Source organism: Episyrphus balteatus, chromosome 4 (assembly GCF_945859705.1).
Source record: "Episyrphus balteatus chromosome 4, idEpiBalt1.1, whole genome shotgun sequence".
Lineage (NCBI taxonomy): Eukaryota > Metazoa > Arthropoda > Insecta > Diptera > Syrphidae > Episyrphus > Episyrphus balteatus.
Window position 1 is genome coordinate 15,254,145 of NC_079137.1, and position 25,523 is coordinate 15,279,667.

A 25,523-nucleotide genomic window follows, 5' to 3' on the forward strand; every position below is an offset into this window, starting at 1 on the left:
AAGGTTTATGTGATGTTAAATTTAGTTAAAAATTCCTCTAAAGCCATTCAAAGTTATTAAGGTCTCAAAAATAATAAACTTTCGGGGAATATATTCTTTTTATAAAGAAACGTTTCTGAGACCAATTTTGGGCTTCTAAATGGAATTCGAATTTGATAGTATTTGTTAAAATAGATGATTATCTTAAATAAACGGCGCAAATGTTAACATTTTTACTTCTAAGACACATAAAAAAAATACTACAACTATTTTGGTTTTTTTTGTTTTAAATACATACATACAATAAAATAAATATGTATAAGCTTAAGCTACTAATAATTTTTTTGTTTAAAACACTTACACTGCATTTAATTACCCTTAACACACTACATACTAGTTAAAATGTTTACCTTTTTTTTGTTTTTGCTTAATAATTGTAAATTATTGATTACATACTTTGTTGTTATGCTTTAAGTATTTTTGCTTTGTTTTTGTTGTTTCTTTGTGTTGCACTTTTTTAATTTGTTTCTGAGGGCGTTTTGTTTTTGTAGGTATTTTTGTTGTTAATATTTTGGTGAGTAAAGTTGAGTCATTTGATTTTGTTGTTAATTTTGTGGCAATTTATATTATTAAAATATTTATGATGTATTTACGTATTATTTCGTCCAACACATATTTTTCTTAATGCTTCTAATTCTTTTCGTTGCAGGCGTAATTTAAACATTGCTTCAATAAAATCATGACAATTTGTAACAATCTCATCACGAAGTATGCCTTCGCGGAAGAGATTTGCCAATGCAGCAATATCATCACAGGCTAAAATCGCTGTCCTGTGAGTGAGGAAGATTGCTAATGCAGCACGGAATACAACCTGTAAAAAAAAAATAAGTTGAGAAAAATAAATTAAGATATTGTTTATGAAAAAAACGTTTTTTTATTTCCCAAATTTGAAAAAAATCATTGCTTAGAAGGATTTTAAAGTTCACTAAAAATTTTCAAAAAGTAATTTGCACAAAGCAAGAAAATTGAAAATTGTTTTAACTGCATTGATTTTGAGTCAATTATCACTAACATTAGCCGTGTTTTATTTTCCCCCTGATCCAGATCAGATCATTGTATTTATTTGCGTTACAATAAGAAAGCGAAATCCTGCTTTTGTTGTTACACTAATTAAAACAATGATCTGATCTGGATCACGATGAAAATAAAATACAGCTCTTAATGCTAGACGCTGAATCCCCTAACAGAAAGTTTTTTGTTTATTAATATACAATATTGTGGATCACCATGAAAGAACAGTCGAGACAAGAAATATGACATTCAAATCAACATCTCTAAGTCGGAACTTGAACTTTACCGAAACTCTCCATTTGTATACTATACATATTTGCAAAAGAATCAAATTCAAAAACATTATATTGAAACTTCTAGATGGATCTTTAATAGCAGCGGGTTACTAAGTTTCAATCTTTCAATTAAGAGACGTGCTGAAAAGAAAATAAGAAAAAAAAACGAGATCCTGATCTATCCCCGAAGTTAATTTCGAAGCAAAAAAAGCAAAGCTATACCGACAATATTATTTGGAATTTGAAAAGCGTATTGACCGAATATACATACATACGTCAAGGTCAGCTTACCAGCAACATACATTTATGAGTTACTTTGGTTTCATAACAACTGGTTGGATAACAACTAGTTTTTGGACAATGAAGAAGCAAACTTCTTCTACACTGATACAGAGCATTTCATAGACTGCAGCTTAATTTTTATTTTGGATAATGCTTGTTTAAAAAATCTAACGTCAAAGTTGGTATAATTTTTACAAATGATTAATATAAAACCAACAGGAAACATTTTTAATAATAATAATAATTGAAAATTATTACTAATCAAAATATTTTATAATTATTTATTATTTAAAAAAAAAATTGTTAGGAAACAATTGTTAAAATAATCTACAATGAAACCGATATAAAAAAAAGAAAGAAGCATAAGTAAAAAGGATACGTATACGCTATACATACATTTGATATTTTTGTGTTATTTCGATTAAAAGGAACGTCTTCTTTGTGTTTTTATCTCCATAATTTTAAAATTGACTTTTTCTGACAATTTTAAACAGTAACGCTATCTTGTCTAGGGCAGTGAATATCTCAAACGGCTTTTATAAGACTTAATCTACTAACCTTCAGCTTTATTTTGATACCAATGGCAAACAAATTTTTTTTTCTTTTGAAGAAGCATGATAACTCTAAAAATTATTTTTATTAGGAAATTTTGTTAATATAATCTTAGAGAGAGGAAATAGGATTTCTTAACCGAACTTGTGTGTTTATCATTTAATCAAAATAAACAAACAAACAGAATGAAGATTATCTGCAAATAAATTCATTGGATAAAGCCAATATAGAGAGCGGTTTTGAATGCGTCGGCACTGCATCAAGTAAAACAAATAATTCTATTGTCACTTAAAACCAGCGATGCCAACTGAGGCATAAATATGCTTTTTAGGCATAATTTTATTAGCTTAGGCATTGGGCTTATTTTATGACAAAAAAGGCATAATTTTTTTATTCCACTCTTGATTTATGTTTTCAAAGTTTCTTATATTTTTTTGAATATTTTGATAAAAAAAACTTAATGTTGTTCGAAATTTTATTTACAGAATTCGTTTTTACCATTTAACTCTTGGTAGTGTTTAATATTTTTCGAAGAATTTTGTGCACACCTATCAATTTTACTAGAAAAGAATATGCAAAAACGATTTTGTTGCTATAAAAAGGTCTAAAACGCTTGCAAATATGCTATAATTTCTTATTGATGAAAAAAAAAAAACTGGTTGATAATTTCTTCCTATTGTCTAAAGCAATGTATTAGTTCCCTTGAAAAATTCCTTTCGAAGAAAATAAGTTGCCGTTTCGTGACAAATAAGTAGCCTAAATGTATAAGTTCCACTTGCACTTTTTATATAATTTTTGAAACATAAGCTAAGAAATCTTAATTGAGGCATAATTTATTTGAAAAGACATAATTTTTTCAAATGAGGCATAATTGTGAGTGAATGGGTTGGCAACGCTGCTTAAAACAGCAAAATTAATGGACTTTACAGAAAAAGAAATTAAATTGAACTTCTTACAATTAAGAAAGAACATTCAATTTAATAGTTTTTTTTTACCTGTAGTCCAAAATGCGTTTCGCGCAGGTACAACATTCGGGCTCATCAGTTAGATGCTGTTGTACCCTTTCTAAGACGCAAAATATTTGGTCGATGATTACCGACACTTATTAAAATTACACCTAAAAAAAATATATATATGTATATATAAGTAGGTGCACGAATTTAATCAAATTCTCTTAGAAATATAAGAATTCACAGTATGTTAATGCTGTAATTTTAACCCTCTGTCCGCACACGGGTTCGAATTTGGCAGGACAAAAATAAAAAAATTACGATTTTTCAAAAAAGTGGTCACAAAAAAGTCTCTTTATGATTGGATTTTTTAGGATAGTTGAAGGAGGAGATATTAATTATATAGCAAATTTTGATAACGCGACAAGTCTTTAAGAATATTTAAGAATTGTCTACCGCTACTCCTAAAAAACAACCTAGCCTTTGGCTACAACAAATCTAAACTTACTTTATAACCTTCCGCGAAGACGCAGTCCCATATTCTTAGAACAGTTTCCACGGGCAGAACTTCAGCAAATATACAAATGAACCACTTGCTGGCTATCACAGCATAAGGAAGACCTAAGAAAAAGGAATTTATAAATTTATATTCTTACAAATAAAAAGAAAAAATTTACCCAAATTCTCTATATGTCTATTGACCTCAGGTACTCTTCGAATAACCAATTCCTTGAATACAGCTAAATCTCTTAAAAGATTCGCCATATTTTTCGTATGATACTGAGGTACAACACTTTCAACAATATGTTTGAGAAGCCAAAAAGATTGTTCTTCATCATTGGTGATTATGACTAAAAGACCGGCAATGTAATTGAGTCCTTGGCAGTAACCTATCTCCCGATTATGATGTGCATATGCTATTAGCGTATTATAGAGTTGTTCTTTTTTCGTATCGAAAAATATATTGTCTGGAAATGTACGAGGTAGATCGATTTTGATGGAATCACTAATTTCTTTGTCGTAATTAACATTAAGTAAATTTCGATAGAGATCGGGAGATCGTTCTTGTAGCTTATTTGCTCCAGATATTTTCATCCAGACATCAGGACGGTAGGGACCTATACAAAAATATAAATAAATTTTATTCATTGATTGTGTATCTATACAAATTAACATACCTGGAATCCCCTTTCGTATGAAACGTTTTAACGTTGAATTGATAATTGTGAGATCTTGGTTTTTTTGCATCATTCCGTCCCATCGTATTCGTCGTTTGGTAAGGGTTTTCAAGTAACCTGACATAAATTTTTCATACATTTTGTAGTCAAAATTTTCGCTACGTTTGAAGCCATATTCATCAACATCGCTGAAGAAATATAAATTAGATTAATATATAGGATTCAATTATTTTATAATTTTTACAACGAACAACATTTTGACCATTGAAAGGTGCAACTTTCAATTTGTCTACCTTCTGTGAGCTTAATAAATACAAAGAATTAGCTTAACTAAGCGTAAAATAAACTTGCTCTTAGATCGGTAATTGTACTGAAAACTGTTACTGTTTTAATAAATGCAAAGCTGATGAAGTGAAGATCCTGACTAGCAGATGTCCCAGCCATCCAGCGATGGGATGGAGAGGGCATACAAAAATGAAAACCTGCGATATCTTTTCTATAGTGGAGCGAGAAGAAACATCTACAGAAGCTTTTATTGTGTAGCTTTGTAAAAGAAGTAAGATTAATCTTGACGATTTTTACATCAAGATCGTAAGATCCTCACATTTCAAGATAAAAACATTGACTTGTTTCACTACCCCTACTTACCATCCTATCAAGGATGAGGACTATAAATCTATACTACGGGCGATGAACACAACTGCTGAGACAACATCTAGTGAGATCTACAACCATAAAAGAAGAACGCAATACCAAATTCTGAGCAGAAGAAAAACATACCCTCAAGTCTATTGAAGAATGCTTACATTCGAAAAGGGTGAACAATTCTAATTTCACATGAATACCAGACAAGCTTAGACTTAATAAAATTACCCCAACACCGTACTAATTATGGTATGCATGTGCCCTTAACTCGCATGTGTAAGCTTGTAAATTTGAATACTAATCTATTTGATTTTAATATTAGTAAAACTAGTCTGAAAAAAATACTAAAAACCAGTGTACCACGCTCATAAACTTTTTTTGTATTTATGTTTACTGATTTTTTTCTCATTTAATGTCTTTATACCTAATTTTATGTACATATGTATATTGAATTATTTTTTTTCTCAACACTCTTGACTATTAAAACATTTTTGTTTTGAAATTTTGACACTTGCTGAAAATTAAACATGAAATATTAAATTTATGTTTTTTTGTTCATTTTAGATTTTTTTTTATTTTGCATAGATATATGTAATAAGCAGTCCCAATCTTTGACCTTTCTTTGATATTCGTATCACCATTCTCTTTACTTATTTAGTCTTTTTAATTTGTTTTTACCTTCAAAAAACACTAAAAAGTGTCATTTCTAAAACTTTTTGAATAAAAGTATTCTAAATGAATGAAATCTCGGTGTAAGAATATGAAAAATCTACAAGAAAGGAGTAGCACTGAATATCGTAAGGCTATTTTTAATAATCCGATATTTAAAGTTCTCTAATTATCGATCAAATGTTTTAACATTCCTATATATTTTAAAAATATACCAGGAATATCCAATCGTCAATTTATGGGTTTTAAGGTCGTTTGTGCAGCGTTAACAAGAACGAGCTGTATAAACCCATGTCATATTTCAACGTTCCTGCGAAAATCGTTTCCTTGTGCAGAATGACCTAGATATTATGTCGTTGCCGCATCAAAGTCGGCCAGTAGATCACCGAAACCTTTAATGTTGAGAAAAGTTTGTATCAATACAAAGACCTTTAACATCGTATTTGAGGTATGTAAGTCAGTGGCATAACTTTATTAAAAGTCCGTTCATTTCCGGAATTATTATGAATATATACATTTGCGGAGGAATGAATCGACCTGAGATCAAAAGATAGAATCAATCTTGTTAACTGCTGTTTTTTCCGGGCTAAAAAAGCATTTAAATATAAGCCCTCTCTCAAAGAACCAAAAAAGCCATGTACTAGACCTGAATCAATTCGGTTCTAATTGAGATATGAACACTGGCAGAAGTGGATGAAAATCTTCAACCTTCGAGTCGTTAAAGATCAGACTTCGCCCAATATCGGAGATAAGATCTTATTCTACTTCAAGTTCCTTCTGGCTTGGTGTTCAAGACTTTACGGGAGCGTGAATGTTTATTCGCTCTGCGTGTCCCAAGCGTTTTAAACGTTAAATGCGTAGCTTTTTTTTTGCACGATACAGATCCATCCAATTTAGACTGTCATAGGCGTCTTTGAAATCAATAAAACTGTGGTATGAATTTTTGAGTTTTCTCCAGGATTTGTCATAGTACGAATATGTGATCAGTGGTTGACTTTTAAGATCATTAGTAAAATGCTAGAGACGTTCACACTTAACGCTTGATAGGATCTTATAAGCGATGTTTAAAAGACTTATTTCTCTTTTTTGGCGCAGAGAAGGCGTTCGCTTTTTGATGATACCAGCAAATGGTACTGAGGTCCTATTCTTACCACCTTGAGTCCCCAAAGGATGAATGGCCAGTTTTATATCGAGAGAAATTCAAATGTGGGATATAAATAAAACATAACATTTTAATGGCGAAGGAAAAAACATTGTGTCTCACAACAGTGCTGTCTAAGAAAATACCATCATAAGATAATCAATTTTTGGCATAAGCTAATAATTGCTTAAACATTTTAAAAGGAAATCCGTGTCCCGCATTTAGACCAATTTCCACTTCGAGTAAAAATTCCAACAGAAAAAGTGCAAAACTTTTTTTAACAACCAGTCTATCAGATAACCCCTTTTTAAAAAGTTTTGACGATGCGTGACTTCGGATTGTTAGAACGTAATAATTAAATCCTTTAGTATCTCTCTTACCGTTGCACTTACATTGTTTTAAATTAATATACGATTTATAGGTTCTCATAATTCTAACCAACACGCAACAACCAGGTGTCGAAACTATTTTTCAAAATAGTTTCCTCTTCAAGTCTTCACATTTTATAAATTATTCAGAGAATACGTGTTTTTTTTATCTAAGGAAGGGAACAACAGATTTATGTATCAGATATTGTAAAAATTAAAATTTATAATTTCTACAGATACCTTCAATGCATGCGAAATCTTATCACTTCGTTCAGGTAGATTGATGTGAATATAGAAGTAGGTCATGTAATGAAGTGGGTGTGTGTAGTAATATAGATGTTGTAATAGTTGGACATAGATTTTTAGATAGATTTCTGATTTCCGAGATGGATTTTTCGATAGTTTACTTTTTTTATGATGAACACAATAGATTCTATGTTCTGGAGCTTGCCTTAAGCACTGCCTTACCGCACCAACTATACAGAAACAGAAACAAAAACACTCAGCGTTATTTTTTTAATAGTTGCTTTATAGCTTGCTGGCAAACCCACACCACACTGCCCTTGAAATGCATTAGATGATATACACGACAATAGGAAAAAGAAGAGTATATTCTTTTGGAATACAATGTATTTTTTGTGTGTTTTTTAATGTTGGCAGCATAACAATCATAAAGCCGCAGGGATTACATGTCCCATCATTTTATCTCTGTGCGAGAGGTTAAGGTAAGGATACTAAACTTTGTGCAATTGATTTCATAGAGAAACAAATAAACATAATACTACGAGCTTAAAATAGTCTGCTCTTTAGATAATGATGCCACCATGCTTAAGAAATCGCTTATTAAATTAAAAACACAAAATTAAACACACTTAAGAATGGTGCTGCATGGAGCTATTTAACATTAAAGAAGCAACGTTGAAACGTAAATGTTCATTTACTGAAACTAGGACAAGTGTGTCACCCCAAATCGTTCAAAAGCTTTTGAGTCTGAAATATATATTTTTTTATTTTTGTTTCAGAAGTGTCCACTTTGAGGATTTCGAGGTCAAGATTTTTTTACACCTTCTTGTGTGTGCATTGCATATTTTGCCTAGCTGCCTCTGCATCTTGTTTTTTACCTAACACTCTCACTCTGCCTCTCTGGAGTGGGCGTTATAAGTCTAGGTTTTATTTTTTTTGTCACTTTATTTAATTTCCTTTGTCGTGTGCCTTATGCCTCTGTGCTTTTCTTTTATGCTTATTTTACATCAAACTGAATCTTTGAGTAGGAGAAGAATAAAAAAAAAATAAAGAAATGCCTGACATGTAGTGACGTTTCGAGTTTATTTTTAGCCCAATAGACCTCAATAGACTTAAACGGTTTGTTATTTTGCTGCGTGACAAAATTCACTTTTTATTAACGTGCTAAGTAATGACTTTTAATTTAAATTTTTTCTTCTTTTTTTATTAAAGGAGGAATTGTGGGGGACTTATGTTTTGATAAGAAAGGGGTTTTTTTTTTGTTTTTTCTTCGGACTTGGTGTTAAGTTTAGAACAATTAAAACATTCTTTTTTGATATGACATTCCTTTGTTTATTTTCTTTTTACATTAATAGGAAATCCTTTCTTATATTAATACAAATATTGCTTTAGGGTTTTATATCATGGTTCTATGATTGGATAGCCGATTTCTTTTCTCGTTAGGAATCGTATTTTTATGTTCAAAATGAACTCAGATTAAACTCAATCGTTCGCACATACTTGCTCACTTGGTAAAAGTTCTCAGAATATTTAAGCTTCACAAAAAAATATTTTCAATTTAATTTCATAAGAAATTTATCAAAAACTTAAAAAAATACCATAAAATTTGTTTTTCAAGTTACAATACACGGTGGGTAGGAAGCATCGATAGGTTGCACAAAAATGTCGACAAAAACTGTAAGTTGGGTTTTATTTGTTGATGATTATACGTGCAAAATCCGTTGGAATTGAAATCCTAGCTGCTCCTTTTCAAAAGTTATTCATATTTTTGTATTTCTAATCGGGGCAATTTGTAATAAAAATCAAAAGTTTTTGAGGAGATTACGATAACTTAGGCGACAAGAATTGATGATGGTATTTTGTAGAGGAGTTTAATACAATAATTTTTTACTATGGGAGGGGGGGTCCATCTCCCCAGTTTAGGCAGGAGGAGCAATTTTCTAAAATATCACGTTAAATACAAAACAAATTATTAAAAAATAACGGAAACACTTTCATTTATGAATGATACTTTTTTCAAAAGCCGGAATTATACACTTGATTCTAATTTTTAAATCAAATTATTGCAATTAATTGTTCTCGAAATAATCAACTTCAAAGTCAAAATATGGGAAAAAAGTTTAAAAAAACAAATTAAATTGGTACTATTTTTACCAAGACTGTAAATTTAAATATGAAATAAATCAATGAAATAAACTGCCTCAATCAATTTGTTATCAAATGCTGAAAACCATACGCTGTTCACTGTTTAGTGATAGTATCATCAAGAATATTCCTGTTGACGATATAAAAGCTCGGACTGCATAAGTCACCAAAAGTAATCCGTTTTGGTAATTTTAACGGAAAAATATTGAAATTAATTTTTTCATTAATTGCAATCTTCATTGCCATGTACTGCTTGAACCCCATGGTTTACAGATTTGTGTCTATATACAAAAATTATGTACTAAAACTAAGCTTTCCAAGGATGAATATCTCATTTGTGGACGCTAGGTGCACCAATTTGCCCATTCTCCTTTATCTTTAAGTACGTTGTAGCCTTCTAAAGTAAGATAGTTAATGTTAATTGTATTCATTAATTTAGGGGCGTTAGTATAGTTTTATAATATAAAAGCAAATATGTTTGTACTTCCAGTTATTTATTTCTTCAGGGCTTTCTGTTTACTATTTGGTGCTTATTCTTTTTTGTCACTCTCAAAACTCATCATACCGAGTAACAAAAGATAATGACACCATTACCGTTTCAACTTGCTTACTCTACATCCATAATTTGAGACAATTAAAATAATTTCGGGTAAACTAAAAAAAAACTTCACCAAAGTTAAGCGAACTACTTGTTTTTTTCTAAATTTATCTGAGTGGTTTCGTTATAATATACTTTTTTTGTGTGTTCTTACTTCATCGTGCAATTAAATGCTCAGTTAGACTGTAAAAAAATAAAATGACCTAAATCTTTTTTAAATGAAATAACCTTTCAACTTGTCTTTAAAGTTTTTCAATGGTGGTTTTTCATCTTTGCCGCAACTTAAGATCAACAAATTTCTTACTTCTTTTTTTATACATTACACTGGTATGCCCATTGCATTACATGGTGTCTCTGACAGTAGGAAAAGTAATACTCCGCCACTGACTCTACTATGTAACCTATCATACGCATGAACTGTTTATTTTTCATTTCTCAAAAGCAATTTGCTGTAAATCGTGACAAAAAAGAAACTTGAATCCCGTAGTTTTGTTGTTTTTTTTTTCTGTTCTTTAATTTGCATTCATTGTGCACTCAACATGACATACCCTAATAGCTTGAACATTGCTCCTTGACATAGTACTGCTCAACCATATTTAATGCACTGCACATAGAAACGTTTTGTGCCCAATTTCTTACCAATTGGCTATTGCACTTTAAGCAAAAAAACGCAACCATCAAGAAAGTCTAAAGTACCCATTTCGTTTGCATATTTAATTGTTAGTCATTTGGGTAAATGCTCATTGGTAAGCTTCATTCATGGTGAGTCTGAGGACTTTTAACTTAAAGAAGAAAATAAGTAAAAACTGTTTAAAATCTTTGGCCGAGTTTATTTGGTTTCGTTGTAAATCAAAAGTGACTTTTAGAATAAATTCATCTGAGAGTTTATGTGCCTGAAATTGTTGAATCCAGCTGCTTTGAAGTTGTACATCAAAGCTTGGAAACTGTATGCAACCGGGGTTTCAAAACAGAAATTTAGTGTTTAAGTTTCATTAATTGTATATAACTGTAATGTATCTTTTATAATAACAGTTTCTGAAAATAAATAATTGGTTCTACAAAAACCTTTTTTTTCACTGTATGTTACCTTAATTATTATAAAATTCGATAAACTTGTTTTTTTAAATTCTTTTTGATAATATTTTTTTTTCATTGTGTGTTATCAAATTGAATCAACCTTGTTTCGTAATTATTTTTGGTTCTAGCCATTGGCTACAATAATTGTTTAACGATTATGCTTTATTCCAAATTATCATTAATTCCATGGTAAATAATGGCGTACTGATACAGTTATAATTCTTTGTTTATGAATGTGTCATCAACACGTGTACAAAACAAGTGCAAGTAATACACTTACACATTGGATATAGATAACATCGGGGTTGCAGGTGTTGTAGGTGGGTTTTCGTACATCACCATTTTGACAGCATTGTTTGCGAACCTTGAAACTGTTCGTAGAGTCAAAAAGAGTTGATAGTGTTTTTGAACAGCACATAAACCCTAATTTAAATTTCTGTGTTTGACGATATAGGAAGCATAATTATTAACATCTCGCAAAGGAATGATTTTAAAATCAGACTTTAAAAAGAGAAAAAGAGAGGATCATGTAAAGTCGAAAAAACATGCATAGTTTTTTAAAACCGACATTAAAAAAATTCAATAAATCAGCCAGTATTTTTATTTGAAAAGAAAAGCAGACAAATCCTTCGTTGCTCTGACGGCTCTGTTATAGCTATCAGTAAAATCCATCAGTAAAAATTTTGTTTAGCTATTTTGAATACTTTAAACTTTTATTTTGAGCAAAATATTGATGAAATAAGTTGAGAGGTTATTTCAACTATTTTTTTTCAAAAAGAAGCAATGAATTTGGTGTTAAATTTTATTCACAAATCCATTTTATTAATTTTACTGTTCAGTAAAATGAAATTTCATCAGTAAATTTATAAAATGAATTTGTGACTAAAATATAACACCAAATGCATTGCTTCTTTTTCAAAAAGTTAGTGAAAATGTGTTTTTAATACATTTCATCAATATTTTGCAAAAATTAGTATTCGTTTTGTAATATTTCTATAAAGTATAACTCTGGAACAAGTTGACTTTGAAAGTGCTCAACCACACTCAAAGAAAGAGGTTGAAAAATTGAGATAAACTGCGTTTCTAACTCATTTTTCACAAAAAGTGGAATAGATTGTTTTTGATTCTAGGGGACACATATGTAGCTGAGCCTACATGGTGTAAGTTTGTATATTTTTCGGGATTTATAAATCTTTATAGAAATAATCATCAGAAATGAATCACCTATAATAGGAATACTACAATTTCTGGAATGAAAATTCAAACGAACTTGCAGTACCTTGCCATAATATTAGGGCCAAGCGAAAAAAAACATCCTTTTGGTGTACTCAATTTTTGAAGTTTTTGTCTAAGCATTTTTTTTTTTTTAATAATTTTTAAGATAAAATTGAGAAACATTTACGGGCTATATAAAAAAACACAATCGAAAAGCAAGTATGTATTCGCAAAAAAAAAAACAAAAAAGGCTACTTTTTCCTCTATACAGATATTCTTTTACTGAGTTTGTTTTAAAGTAAAGTATGCTATAAGCACCATTTTCATATAACACGAAAGTTATTAAGTTTAAAAAAACAAAGACACTCTAGAAATAACTTTAAAAAGTAGCTAGGCTTATGGCTTTTTGTTTTAAATAAAACTATGTCCTGCAGGAACAAAAAAAAAACGAGTTGAATCTTTTCAAAAAAAACGTTTTTTTTATATTTAAATTAACATTTTACCTTCTATAATTAGTAAAAACAATTTTTGTTCGCGTTCAATGTTTCAATGGCACGCGTGCCATTGGTGGCACGCCATAACGACTTTCAACGATTTTTCCAGTAAAATTTTTCTTGAGATTTTGTAAAACTGTAAAAATATCTTCTTCTCAGAAGAAGATACTCACCTTCTGAACAACAAATTGAATTTACATGAAAAACCAGAGGAAGTAAAATTAACTGAACAGTTTTTTTATAGGTTTTCACAAATTAAAGAATTATCGGAAATGCTAACTCTACTATGGACCCTGATACGACATCCTTTGATAAACTTAACTTGTCTAAATTTTACTAGTTGGAACTTGGAAATTGAAGAAATTGAAATGTAGCTGAACGAATTTATCCGATATCGACTCAAAAATTAGTCGAAACGCTGTCCTCGTTTAGACTAATTTTTGAGTTGGAATCAATCGAACTAGAGAGGGTGGGGGGCGACGAACAATTCCAAATTAATGGAAACATGAAATTGGAAAAGTTGGAGAATTTTACAATATTTTCACCTGCTTACGCCTGTTGGTCATAATTTGTCCAAATGAATAACAATGAAGATTCGCTTAGAAGCAGATTGCCAGATGATTCCAACTTTATCTTTCAGTTCAGCCTGCATTTTACTTAAAGTGACGAAACGTAGCCCTGATAACTACTTGGCATCGAGTTCACAACAAGAGAAGTCATACTACAATATTTCTTTCACTTTTTGTTTTTTTTTTTCTTAGTTTTATTTTTTTGAGGTGTACATCTAAAAATTGAAAAGTGAAAAATTTCAAATTCATTTTTTAGCTTTTCCGAACGTAAAATTTGAAACAATGATGCAGAAAGCTTATTTTTTGGCTCCAAAAACAATTTTTGTAGTTTTTTTCAAAACCAAATAGCGCTATAAAGAAATAATAATTTTGTTAATCTGAAATGTTGTTTTTTTTTTATTAAAACGAACTACAATAATCAAAATCTGTTATTTTAAAATTTAAATTAATTGCTTCTAGTGGTAAAAAACTATCTCAAAACTGTATGGCACGCCGAAGGAACTTCAAATAAATATTTTTTTAAATGGCACGAGACTTTAAAAAGGTTCGCCATCCCTGTTCTAGGTATACTGTTTGAATTGAAGTATGTGATACCCAGGGTTCCCAGGTTTTCAAAATAAAAATCCCCTTTTTTAAAAATGCAAGTATTTATTTTTTTTTTTTAATTTTTTTATTTAAATCTTTTTTTAAACATATTAATTTTGTATTTAATTTATTCATAAAAATAAAAACTTTATAATGGACATAAGTAAATAAAAAAAATTAACAAAAATGAAGCTCAAATTAAACATTTCATTTTCAAACTAAAAACAGTCAAAATAAAATTTATGAAGTATGGAACTACTTCACAAATTTTATTTTGAGGGTAAATCTAAAATATCAGTGCTAATTTAATAAAAAATGGATATTATTTTCTATATTTAATGTATTTTTGTAAATAATAGAGTATTTATCCCGATTAAGGCAGGCTTTTTCAACAACGATGTTTTAAAAAATGTATAGGTATAAGTATTTTTTTAATTTTATTTTTTTTACTGCCGTGGCTGCTGGCTGAAAATTTCGTTTGATATACCTAAAAAAGTACAGATTCCCTTAATAGGCTATTGATTATGTCGAAAAAAACAGGGTAATAAGGAACTAAGACGTTCACGGGTTTTTATTGCAGGAATCGTTCAATGGGTTATAAAAGAAGATAAAACCGCGGAGTGCTATTAAATGAGAGGGTGAAAACTGAAGATAGGGGTGCAAAAGCCCCCTTTTTGGTTTTTTTAATATACCTCGTAAACCAAGCAAAATTTTGATATATTGCATATACAACTTTTTGTAGAGAATTAAATTTCCAATTGGAATAATGTTTTTTTAAAAATTGAAAAAAAAAATTTCCATACCAAAATAGTCGAAACAACCATAAAAAAATATCAAAAAAATCGATTTTTTGAGTTTTTTTGCTTTTTTAGTTGTACATTTTTTTTGGGTTGAGATAGACATAAACATTGCTCTAAAGAAAAAAAGAAGATTAAATTTCCTTCAAAATGCTGTACTCACTAAATTTTTTCATTGAAAATTGACCGAAGTATGGCCATTTTAATCTATCTTTTTTTCGCATTTTTAGTTTTACTCAGTAAAACAGAAACATTTGAGGAGAAAGTATGATTACTTAAGCACCAAGAACTGATAATGAGATTTTGTAGAGGGGTTAAATACAATCATTGTTTACTATTGGAGGGAGGGTCAATGTCCCCCCGTTTTGGAGGGAGGGGCAATTTTCTAAAAAAAATACTTAAAATTAAAAAAAATTATTAAAAAACAACGGCAAGACTTACAGTTTTGATTGATACTTTTTTCAAAAGCTAGAATTATAAACTTAATATTAATTTTAAAATGTTATTTTAATCAATTCTTTTTGAAATAAACGAGTGATTCCGATAAAGAAAGTATTTTGTCTATTTTTCAATTTTCTCAAAAAGTAGAAGGCATAGGAACATTATGATTTTCATGATTTGATAAGAAATCAATTAAGGCAGTTTACTTTGTCGTATTGAAGTCCACAGTCTTTGTGAAAATTGTACTCAATGTGCTTTTTAAACATTTTTTTTACAAGTTTTGACTTTGAAATCGGGTATTTCAAAAAGAATTGATTAAAATAACTTCATTTTAAAACTAAACTAAAAATGCGAAAAAAAAGATAGATTAAAATGGCCATACTTCGGTCAATTTTCAATGAAAAAATTTAGTGAGTACAGCATTTTGAAGGAAATTTAATCTTCTTTTTTTCTTTGGAGCAATGTTTATGTCTATCTCAACCCAAAAAAAATGTACAACTAAAAAAGCAAAAAAACTCAAAAAATCGATTTTTTTGATATTTTTTTATGATTGTTTCGACTATTTTGGTATGGAAATTTTTTTTTTCAATTTTTAAAAAACATTATTCCAATTGGAAATTTAATTCTCTACAAAAAGTTGTATATGCAATATATCAAAATTTTGCTTGGTTTACGAGGTATATTGAAAAAACCAAAAAGGGGGCTTTTGCACCCCTATCTTCAGTTTCCACCCTCTCATTTAATAGCACTCCGCGGTTTTATCTTCTTTTATAACCCATTGAACGATTCCTGCAATAAAACCCTGTGAACGTCTTAGTTCCTTTCTAAACTACATAATCAATAGCCTATAATGAAATATTTTGAGGAATGAATTAAAAAATGGAAGCACCCGAGTTTTTAGTAGAGCTGTCAAATTAAAAAAAAACCACTTAGCGTGGAATACGATAGTTTATTTCGAAATTAAGTTTTATTTAAATTGATTCCCTTGTTCAAAGATTGTGTCTAACGTTTTTGTAAGTTTAAATTTTTCCCCTTTTAGATATTTTTTCCCCTTTTTTATCCCCGTCCCCTATTTTATCCCTTTCGTCTAAGAAAATCGGCAAAAATGGTGATTTTCCCCCCAACCTGGGAACCCTGGTGATACCTGGATTATTATGGAATACCTATTGATTATCGTCAATTTAAGCAGATGGTATTTAGAATTGCCATTGATACACACTGTAATACAATTATCGATCAAACCACTATAGATTGGATTTAGGTACTCACTGAAATTTAAGTTTTTCATCTGAACTGGATGCCTTAATTATTAAAAAAAAAAAAAAAAACAATTTTGTTGATAGGCCCTTTCTTGACTCAAGTAAGTCAAGCTTTATCTTTTTTAATAAGTGACCATTATACTCATTGAAATGTTAAAGTTTAACAAACTCTTTTCAGCATTTATTTGTCTACCTACCTCTACAACTAATATTTGTTTAAGAAAAAAAAAAAAAAAATACCGTAAGATTACCTACCTACGCTTAACACCACTTGTAGGTGTTCTTTAAATCTTCTCTAGTTTATAGATATCTACTTGAACAGACTGTCTTAACACAGCTTGTGTTCAATTTCTTTAAAGAAACCAGTTGACATCGTTTTATCCATGAATGAGCCACTGAAAAAGCAGTTACACTCGCATAGTCATATATAGTTTATTCCTAACATTTATAAAGTAGTATTTGCCATATCCATATCACTAGTCTAGGTCTCATGACTGCGTCTTGATATTTATCGAATAATAAAAAGAAGGGGGTGCGGCTTTTACTCAATTCTTAAAATGTCAATAGTTCAACAGTGAATTTCCAAGGGTTTCCTATTCAATTGGAAGCAACTCGCATAAAATCAAACAAAAAATGAAAGGTAGCTTAGACGAAGAAGAAGAGAAATACCTACCTACCTTCTGCCCAACCCATTTTCCTAAAAACGAAAACGACGACGACATTAAAATGAAAAAAAAAAAAAAACAGAAACAACTAGTACTTACCTAAATTGTGAACTTGCAGCTGCCATAAATGAAGATTAGTTCAATAAAATAAAATGAAATTAAATTTTATTCAAACTTTTATGTTTTTTTCAACAATCTTATCGGACACCGACGCCGAACTATATAACGTGTGTGTGTGTGTAGTTTGTGCAACGAGGAGACGATCAAAAAGACGCCGAGACGCAAAGAAAAAATTCTGTGGAATTCTGGAGGCGGATTTTTTGCAAAAAAAAAAGTGATACACAAGCTTATAAATCGCGATTATGATAAATGACACTATCTAGCTTGGGTCTTCTTTATTAGGATTTCATTAATAAAACCACATTTTATTTAAATTCCTTTTAGATTGAAAATTATGAAATGTGATACACTTTTCTAGAAATAAAAAAGAGTACCTTTTTTTGCTTGTATCTGCACTTTTTTTCTTATATCTTTAATGTTTCCACTTCCAATAGAAAATTGTTTAATATAAATTATGATAAGCTTTTGAAGAGTTTATCTCTCTCTAATCGCAATTCGATTTTTTTTTTGGTTTTTTGAATTTTTATTTAAAAAAAATAAAAATAATCAGCGCACCGCTACGAAAATTACCAGCAAACACCTGCACGATTTTTTCTCGACTCATAATTTTTTCTTCTTCAACTTTTATGTTTCTTTTTTGGCGATTTTCTTGATTTGGATATTTTGCAGTGGTTGAAATGAGGAGAAATGGTAAAATGTCAAAATTGTTGGGGAAGGTGGGAAAAAAACGAATGTCAGACAAAAGGGAACAGCTGAGTTGTGTGGATCGTAATGAGTAAATTTTTGTGGAATCTAAGGGCAAGCTCAGACTATATAAAAAAATGCAATTTTTTTATCCAATTTTCTTTTGATTCCTTTTCTGATTGCAAGTTTGCTTATAAAAAATGCAATTTGGACAATTTTTTGGCAATTTTCATGTTGAATACATATCTTTTTACATTTAGATGTTGTACAATGGGTTGATAGTGATAGATAACTCTTGTAGTTATGGCTTATATGCTGATTTATAAAGGCTTGGCCACACCGAAGGGTACATGCGGTAGCGGTACGGGTACTTGTATGAAAAAAATTCCAAACTGACACATCAAAGTTCAGATGTGGAATTTTTTTAAAGGCTTGGCCACACCGAAGGGTACATGCGGTAGCGATACGGGTACTTGTATGAAAAACATTCCAAACTGACACATGAACGTTCAGATGTGGATTTTTTTTACATACAATTACCCGTACCCATGTGGCCTTCGGTGTGGCCGAGCCTACAAATATCGTTACCGCTACCGCATACCCTCCGGTGTGGCGAAGCCCTTAAAGGCTTGGCCACACCGGAGGGTATGCGGTAGCGGTACGGGTAGAGGTAACGGTACTTGTATGAAAAAAATTCCAAACTGACATATCAACGTTCAGATGTGGAATTTTTTTCATACAAATATCGTTACCGCTACCCGTACCTCTACCGCATACCCTCCGGTGTGGCCAAGCCTTAAAGGCTTGGCCACACTGGAGGGTATGCGGTAGCGGTACGGGTAGCGGTGAGGGTACTTGTATGAAAAAAATTCCAAACTGACACATCAACGTTCAGGTGTGGAATTTTTTTAGTACAAATATCGTTACCGCTATACCGCATACCCTCCGGTGTGGCCAAGCCTTAAGGCTTGGCCACACCGGAGGGTACGCGGTAGAGGTACAGGTAACGGTACGGGTATTTGTATGGAAAAAATTCCAAACTGACACATCAACGTTCGGGTGTGGAATTTTTTTAATACAAATATCGTTGCCGCTACCCGTACCGCTACCGAGTACCCTCCGGTGTGGCCAAGCCTTTATGAGTCGATATTGGCCGTGCGACAATGCTCTTCTTCGTTTTAGATTCATAGCTGACTGCGACATGCTGTTTGGCTTAAATCTACTCGTGAATTGTCGTTATTACAACACTAACGGCTCGCGTACACCAAATCCGTCATCGGCCGAATTATGCTCGGGCGTTGTCGGCCGAACTCGGCCGATAGAACCAAGCACATAGAAAGAAAAGACAGTGCGTACACCACTGAAAGTGACATCGTCCGTTGACGTACGTTGACGCCCGATAATAACCGATCAACCGGCATAATCCGAACTTGTTTGGATTTTTCGTCCGTTGTCGGGTTGATTTATACATAGATATTGCTAAAAGAATTTTCTTTGCAAAAATTGGCGGTATGAACTTTCAAAAATATAAATTTCTTCAAAATATTCCATATAAAACAATTATTATATGCACTTCAAGTTTCACAAAGTAAAACTACAGACCGGCAGCGACATCCTAGATCGGAAGCAGTGTATGCAGACGATCGTCCGAGAAAGTCGTCCGAGTAGTTCCGACCCGATGTCGGCCGATAATTCGGTTTTAGTGTACGCGAACGGTAAGATCCAAGATACGACTATAATATTCAAGTGTTGAATCTGCATTCCCAACTAATAATTTTGCTTCTATTAAGCTTTATACAAGTTACAGTAGCATTAATTTGTAAAGCTTTATAGATGCAAAATTGTTGGTTGGGTTACTCCCGATTTACAATTTTGTTTCTATAAAGCTTTGCAGAAGCTCTAGTAGCATCCTGTGAAATCACTAGTTATAACGATTTTCCGAAAGGTGGCCGCAAATGCTCGCGAAATCTCGACGGAAAAATATTCACAAATTGTAAAACATAAATAATAATAAAAAAAAAAAGCTAACACGCATCTCAGAAAGGCATACAATGATAAAATGAACAATAAAAAACTCAAATGTTATTTTTTCCGCACACAATTAATGTCCCCGGCAATTGTTTGTGTGTAAAAAAGAAGTGGAGAGTTTTCAATTTCGCTGTGTCGAACAGCGTACTACAGAACGAAATTTTTCGTTTAAGCCTAGTACGCAGCTGAAGCGAAACGAAAAATGTTCAAGTCTCCAAAGTCGACAGCGAAAATGCTAACGAAAAAATATCATCGTGATTCTGGTCAAGGTCAAAATAAAAAAAATCCAAATTAATTTAAAATTAGGAAAAATCATCAGAAAATAGTTTTTAAGACAAGAAATAAATGAATTTAATGAGGAAAAAACCATCAACACTGCTCTTGAAGTCAAGAAAAATGCACAGGACCGTAAAAAGTGACAAATGGTTGAAAACTCTTCAATTTTTCGCTAGATCTGCGTACTGAAAAGCAAAACTAAATTTTTCGTTCAAGATTTCGTTAACGAAATTTTGTATGGAAAATTTAGTTTCGCTTCAGCTGCGTACTAGGCTTAACGATTTCGTTGTGTCATTTTTGTATGGAAATTTTCGTTTCGCATTAGCAGTGTACTAGGTTTTATGATAGCACATTTCAAATTCAATTCCAATTCACAAAATAGTGTGAACTACCCATTATATGTATATCGAAAATTGACATTTTCTGAACCAACCCTAAAAATTTGACACTTCTGCAAACGAAATATATTTGACATTCCCTTTTGCAAATCATTCGCCATCGCAATGGTTCTTGAATCTCTGGAAGAAATCCCGAAAATAATTCAAAATTCCGCTGATATTTTAAAAAAGTACACTCCAGCTACATTGCCAGTAGAATATATCAATGTCAACTACCAGGAGGACACTCTTCAGGTTTGTTTTCATTTAAAAAACAAAAGAATTCTATTTCACAATTTCAAACAATCCACCAACAGGATGATTCACAACACATGCAGCTAAAATGTTCCAACCTACCGTATCCATTCTCTGCAACTCCTGTAATCTGCGGTCAGATTAAAGATGCACAAATTCTCTACGATGGACCAATAGGATCGAAAATATTCATAGAACTTACAATAGACTATGGCAATGAAATTGATTATCGATTTAATCCAGGTGACACTATTGGAATTCTAGTTTCGAATTCTGTTAACGATATTGAGAAGGTTCTTAGTAAAATTCTATCAGTTGACACTCCAGAGGCTATCTGTGATATTTCTATTAAAAATGGAACAGCAAAAAAGAATCCAAAACTTCCTCAGCATGTTCCAATACAATCATCTCCACGAGCTATTCTTCGTGATTGTCTGGACTTGAGAAGTGTGCCTAAGAAACTATTCCTTCGTTCTTTGGCTGAATACACAGCTGACAAAGATGAAAAGAGTGTCTTATTGATGTTGTCTTCCAAAGAAGGTACAAAACTTTACAATGAGTTGATTCTCGAGAAAACACGAACTTTTCTCGACATTTTAGACTTATTTCCAAGTTGTATTCCTACACTTTCACTTCTCATTGAACATTTACCGCGACTCAAACCACGACCCTATTCTATAGCCAATAGCCCTTTGTCAGATCCAAGTAAAGTCAAATTGATACTTTCAGTTCTCATTGAGAATTCAGGAGTAGCAACTTCTTTTCTAACTGAAAAAGTAACTAGTTTCCTTGAGAACCCTGAAAAAACTCAACAACTTAGTTTCTATTTCCGAGAATCAAATCAATTTAGATTTGATTATGAAAAAGATAGCATATTGATTGGAATTGGTTGTGGGATTTCTCCATTTCTAGGATTTCTTGAACACAAAGATGAGTTGATGAAAGAAAAGACAACTAAACTTGGATCGACTTGGCTATTTGTTGGTTCAACTTGTCAAGACAGTGCAGTTCATAGAGACGAACTGTTGGACTATCAGATTACAGGTGTCTTGGATCACTTGTATGAGAGTTTCTCAAGAGATCCTGATCCAGAATGTGGAGAATTTAAGCATGTTCAAGATCAATTGAGGATTAATGCTTTGGAAGTTGTTGAGCAATTGACTAAAAAAGATACGAATTTGTATGTTTGTGCTGATGGAACGAAGATCTCGAAAAGTATAGAGGAATGTATCAAAGAGTGTCTAATGATGAGTTTAGAATGCTCAGATGAAGAAGCGATATTGGTTATTAAAGAGATGCGTTCAGCTGGAAGGTATAAGGAAGATATTTGGGTTTAAAATGACAGTTCTCATGTTTGACCACTGCAATAAAGAAAAGTGATAAAATTTGTATCTCTTGTTTTATTTATATTGAAAAGCTGGAATTTTCAAAAAAGTAAGGTTTGTTTCTACATAAATATTCTTGTTGTTTTTTTCACCAAGATTCATTGCATTTTGCAGAAATTTCACCCATGGTCAAACCGTCGATGTGAAGTAGGTAGCGGACCACTCCTAATTACCTCGTAACAGCAAAAAAAAAAAACACTTTTTAGTAACTTTTTATTTTTTGATATTGTTAGAAATTCTTGTTAAAGGCTTTAAGTAAAGAGCCTAATTTAGCAAAACCAGATTTTAAGAAAGTTAAATCACATACATCCCACTTTAAAACTAAGAAGTGGCTTAGAAACTTTTAACCTATAACTAAGACGATTTTAAAATGACAGTTTTTTTTTTAGTTTGGAAGTGAGGTGTATGTTTTATTACTTTACCGATTTTGTTTGTTAAAATCGAGTTTTCGCTAAATACGGGTTTATTGCTGAGGGGCAAAAGACTTTATATTGGTTCATATTCAGAGCATAACCCTTTGAGGCTAATTCAGTTCCTATGTATGTTTCTAATTTAAGATGTGCTCTGTTTGACTATACGGTTTTTTAACAAAAGACCAGCACCCAAAAAGTTAAGGTAAAAAGAAGAATAAGAGGGGGTACTGACCGACGATAAGGATTTTAAGAAAATCCAATGGTAATCCAACCAAGGAAGTCTTGTATGGCATTCGAGAGATGTATGTTAGATGCCCAAATTCAAGTGCGAATTCAAAATTCATTTGATACAGAGCCTTAGCCTTAAGATTTTGGAATGAAATAAAGATACAAAAAAAAATTTTTAGTCAAATCCAATCCAAAACTGTTGTGAAAAATGGATAGGTACTGCCAAGAGATTTATTTTTATTCGTAACTGTGTGTGACTCATTTTTTCATATAAAAAATCTGGTAATAAACTTACAAAAACAAATTCTCACATAAATGTCCAATTGCAGTGTGTGTGAAAGTGCGTTAGTCTCGATTAACATCGAGATCTAGAAAATTTTATCTCAGATCAATGAAAACTAATCTCTTTGGCAAATAGATTTTGATTGATTGATTGATATTTGGGGTGTAAGATGTACTGCGATCTGTAAGATCTATTGTACCCCCCTTTTAAGCTATATGAGTTAGTACCTCATTTTATAGCTCCTCCTCTAACCTAATTCCTTTCATGAAATTGATTATTTGGGGTATTTTCAAAGAGTACAATTTATCCTCTCCGACTTGGTAGCGACCCATGTGTTTAAATCTTTGGTGTATTAGTGCACTGCAACTACACAGGATGTGATCTGGTGTTTTTTCTTTTTCGCTACAGAATCTACATGTTGCACTATTTACTAAGCCCAAAATATGTAGGTGCCTTCTTAACTTATAGTGGCCCGTGAGGAGAACAGTGATTAACCTGAGATTGTTCCTACTTAGACTGATACATGATTTGAAACGCTCTCGGTTGTAGTTCCCGAGAAGCATTTTCGCTTGTCTCAGTTTTGGTAGTTTTGCCCAGTTTTTTGCTCTCCTGGACTCCTCGTCTAGTTTTATTTTATTTTTAATGACATTTTCTCCTATTCCGCAATACGGTTCGGGTCCCATTAAAGGGAAATTTGCTCCTGTTTTTGCTAAGGAGTCCGCCTCCTCGTTACCCTGAACACCAACGTGTCCAGGTACCCACAGTGGAGAGTGACTTTGTTTATTTTGCCAAGTTCGTTAAGTTTTCCTATACACTCCAATACTAGCTTGGAGTTGATTTCGTAGGATTTAAGTGCTTTTAAAGCAGCTTGACTATCAGAAATAATGGCAATGTTTTTATTCCGGTGACTTAATTCGAGGTTTATTTCTGCACATTTTACAATGGCATTTACCTCAGCTTGAAAGATACTTGGGGATTGACCCATAGGTACGGAGAGTTTGGTACTAGGCCAAAGACGCCTGCCCCTGTACCTTCCGCTGTTCTCGACCCGTCTGTGTACCATTTGATGGTATTTTCTTTAAAAGAGTAGTTGATAGATTCACCTACCCAATCTTTTTTACTACTGAGATGTATATTGTAGTTTTTCACAAAGTTATAACTTGTGACCATTGCATCTCTTGGAAAGTCAAGGAAGTTTTCTTCTGAGGATCTGGACAGGAATTCTCTTTCTCTGTTGCCTATGCATTTTCCAGCCCCAGTTCCTTCCTTGGCAAATCTCATGATAGCTTCCTTAGCAGCACTTTCAATAATAAGGTGAAGTGGAGTTAAATCAAGAATAACCTCCATTGCTGCTGTAGGGCATGTTCTCATAGCCCTGGTGATGCAGACACATGCGAGTCTTTGCACTTTATCTAGTAATTTCCTAGTTGTTGCAAGATCGGTTCTTTTGTGCCAAACCACCGCACCATAGGTAATTATAGGTCTTACCATCATAGTGTACATCCATCTTAGGATGTATGGTTTGCAGCCCCATGAATTGCTTGCTAATCTTTTGCAATCATAAAGGCTTTCGTAGCTTTACCAGTGGTTATTTCTACGTGTTTGTTCCAGAGGAGTTTACTGTCTAGTGTGATACCTAGATACTTAACCTCCTTCTGTGTTTCCTAGATTTTAAGATACCAGTATTTTTTTTATCTCGGATAATAAACAAATTCACATACACGTTAGGCATCTATGTACAAGCAATAATCCACAAATCCGTTCTGCAGTTTAGGATTTAGCTCGATGTTAAAACGAGCTGATGCAAAAACTTTTCGCGCCGGCAGAATATATCTTTTCGCCAAAAAGATATAGTTTGCGGCCGATCGTAAAGCCCTGTACTTATTAAGTAGTCGGCCGGTTATTAAATTTGAAGACAATTGAGCAGCAAAACAAACTTACTTTTTAATGATTCTTGTGTGTACTATCTTGAATAAAATTTCATAAGAGCCTGTCTAATCTGGGTGGGGCTCTCAAGCACCAATCTTCCCAATTTATAAAGTTTTTTGTCTGCTATTCTAGAAAAAGGTACCTCAACGGAGAAAAGTGTAACCCTCTCAAAAAAATTTTTATTACTTGTGATACCACTAAGATAAAATTTTGGCAAGTCATATGCAGTTCACATAATTCTGAACTTTTCTGCTTTCGCATTAAATATTTTTTTTTAAATTTTTGTGCACCTTATTCAAATCATTGCACTAACCATAACTTTTTGGTTTGCTTTAGCTTTAGTCAAT

The 25,523-nt window shown here is 32.0% G+C and overlaps 2 protein-coding genes across 2 annotated transcripts; one reads left to right on the forward strand and one right to left on the reverse strand.

Moving 5' to 3' along the window:
• Nucleotides 1-450: 450 nt before the first annotated feature.
• LOC129918429 (growth hormone-regulated TBC protein 1-A) lies at nt 451-17,935 on the reverse strand. Its single transcript, XM_055998950.1, has 5 exons — nt 17,298-17,935; nt 4,288-4,475; nt 3,787-4,227; nt 3,618-3,730; nt 451-850 (listed from the first exon to the last, which is right to left on the reverse strand). Exons 1-5 carry the CDS (start codon nt 17,321-17,323, stop codon nt 629-631), a joined length of 990 nt encoding a protein of 329 aa, XP_055854925.1. The 5' UTR covers nt 17,324-17,935; the 3' UTR covers nt 451-628.
• A 2,832-nt stretch (nt 17,936-20,767) lies between these two features.
• Nucleotides 20,768-22,327, forward strand: LOC129918427 (methionine synthase reductase). Its single transcript, XM_055998948.1, has 2 exons — nt 20,768-20,938; nt 21,001-22,327. The coding sequence occupies exons 1-2, from the start codon at nt 20,810-20,812 to the stop codon at nt 22,273-22,275; spliced, it is 1,404 nt and encodes a 467-aa protein (XP_055854923.1). The 5' UTR covers nt 20,768-20,809; the 3' UTR covers nt 22,276-22,327.
• The last annotated feature ends 3,196 nt before the right edge of the window (nt 22,328-25,523 follow it).

What these genes read in the sequence shown, in the direction of transcription:
- LOC129918429 (XM_055998950.1), bottom strand. Translation starts at nt 17,323, where the DNA reads ATGGCAGCTGCAAGTTCACAATTTAG. An exon ending in CATACGAAAGGGGATTCCAG is followed by an intron (nt 4,228 to 4,287) that starts GTATGTTAATTT and finishes ATTTTTGTATAG; the next exon opens with GTCCCTACCGTCCTGATGTC. An exon ending in TCTTCGCGGAAGGTTATAAA is followed by an intron (nt 851 to 3,617) that starts GTAAGTTTAGAT and finishes TTTTTTTTACAG; the next exon opens with GTTGTATTCCGTGCTGCATT.
- LOC129918427 (XM_055998948.1), top strand. Translation starts at nt 20,810, where the DNA reads ATGGTTCTTGAATCTCTGGAAGAAATCCCGAAAATAATTCAAAATTCC. An exon ending in ACCAGGAGGACACTCTTCAG is followed by an intron (nt 20,939 to 21,000) that starts GTTTGTTTTCAT and finishes ATCCACCAACAG; the next exon opens with GATGATTCACAACACATGCA.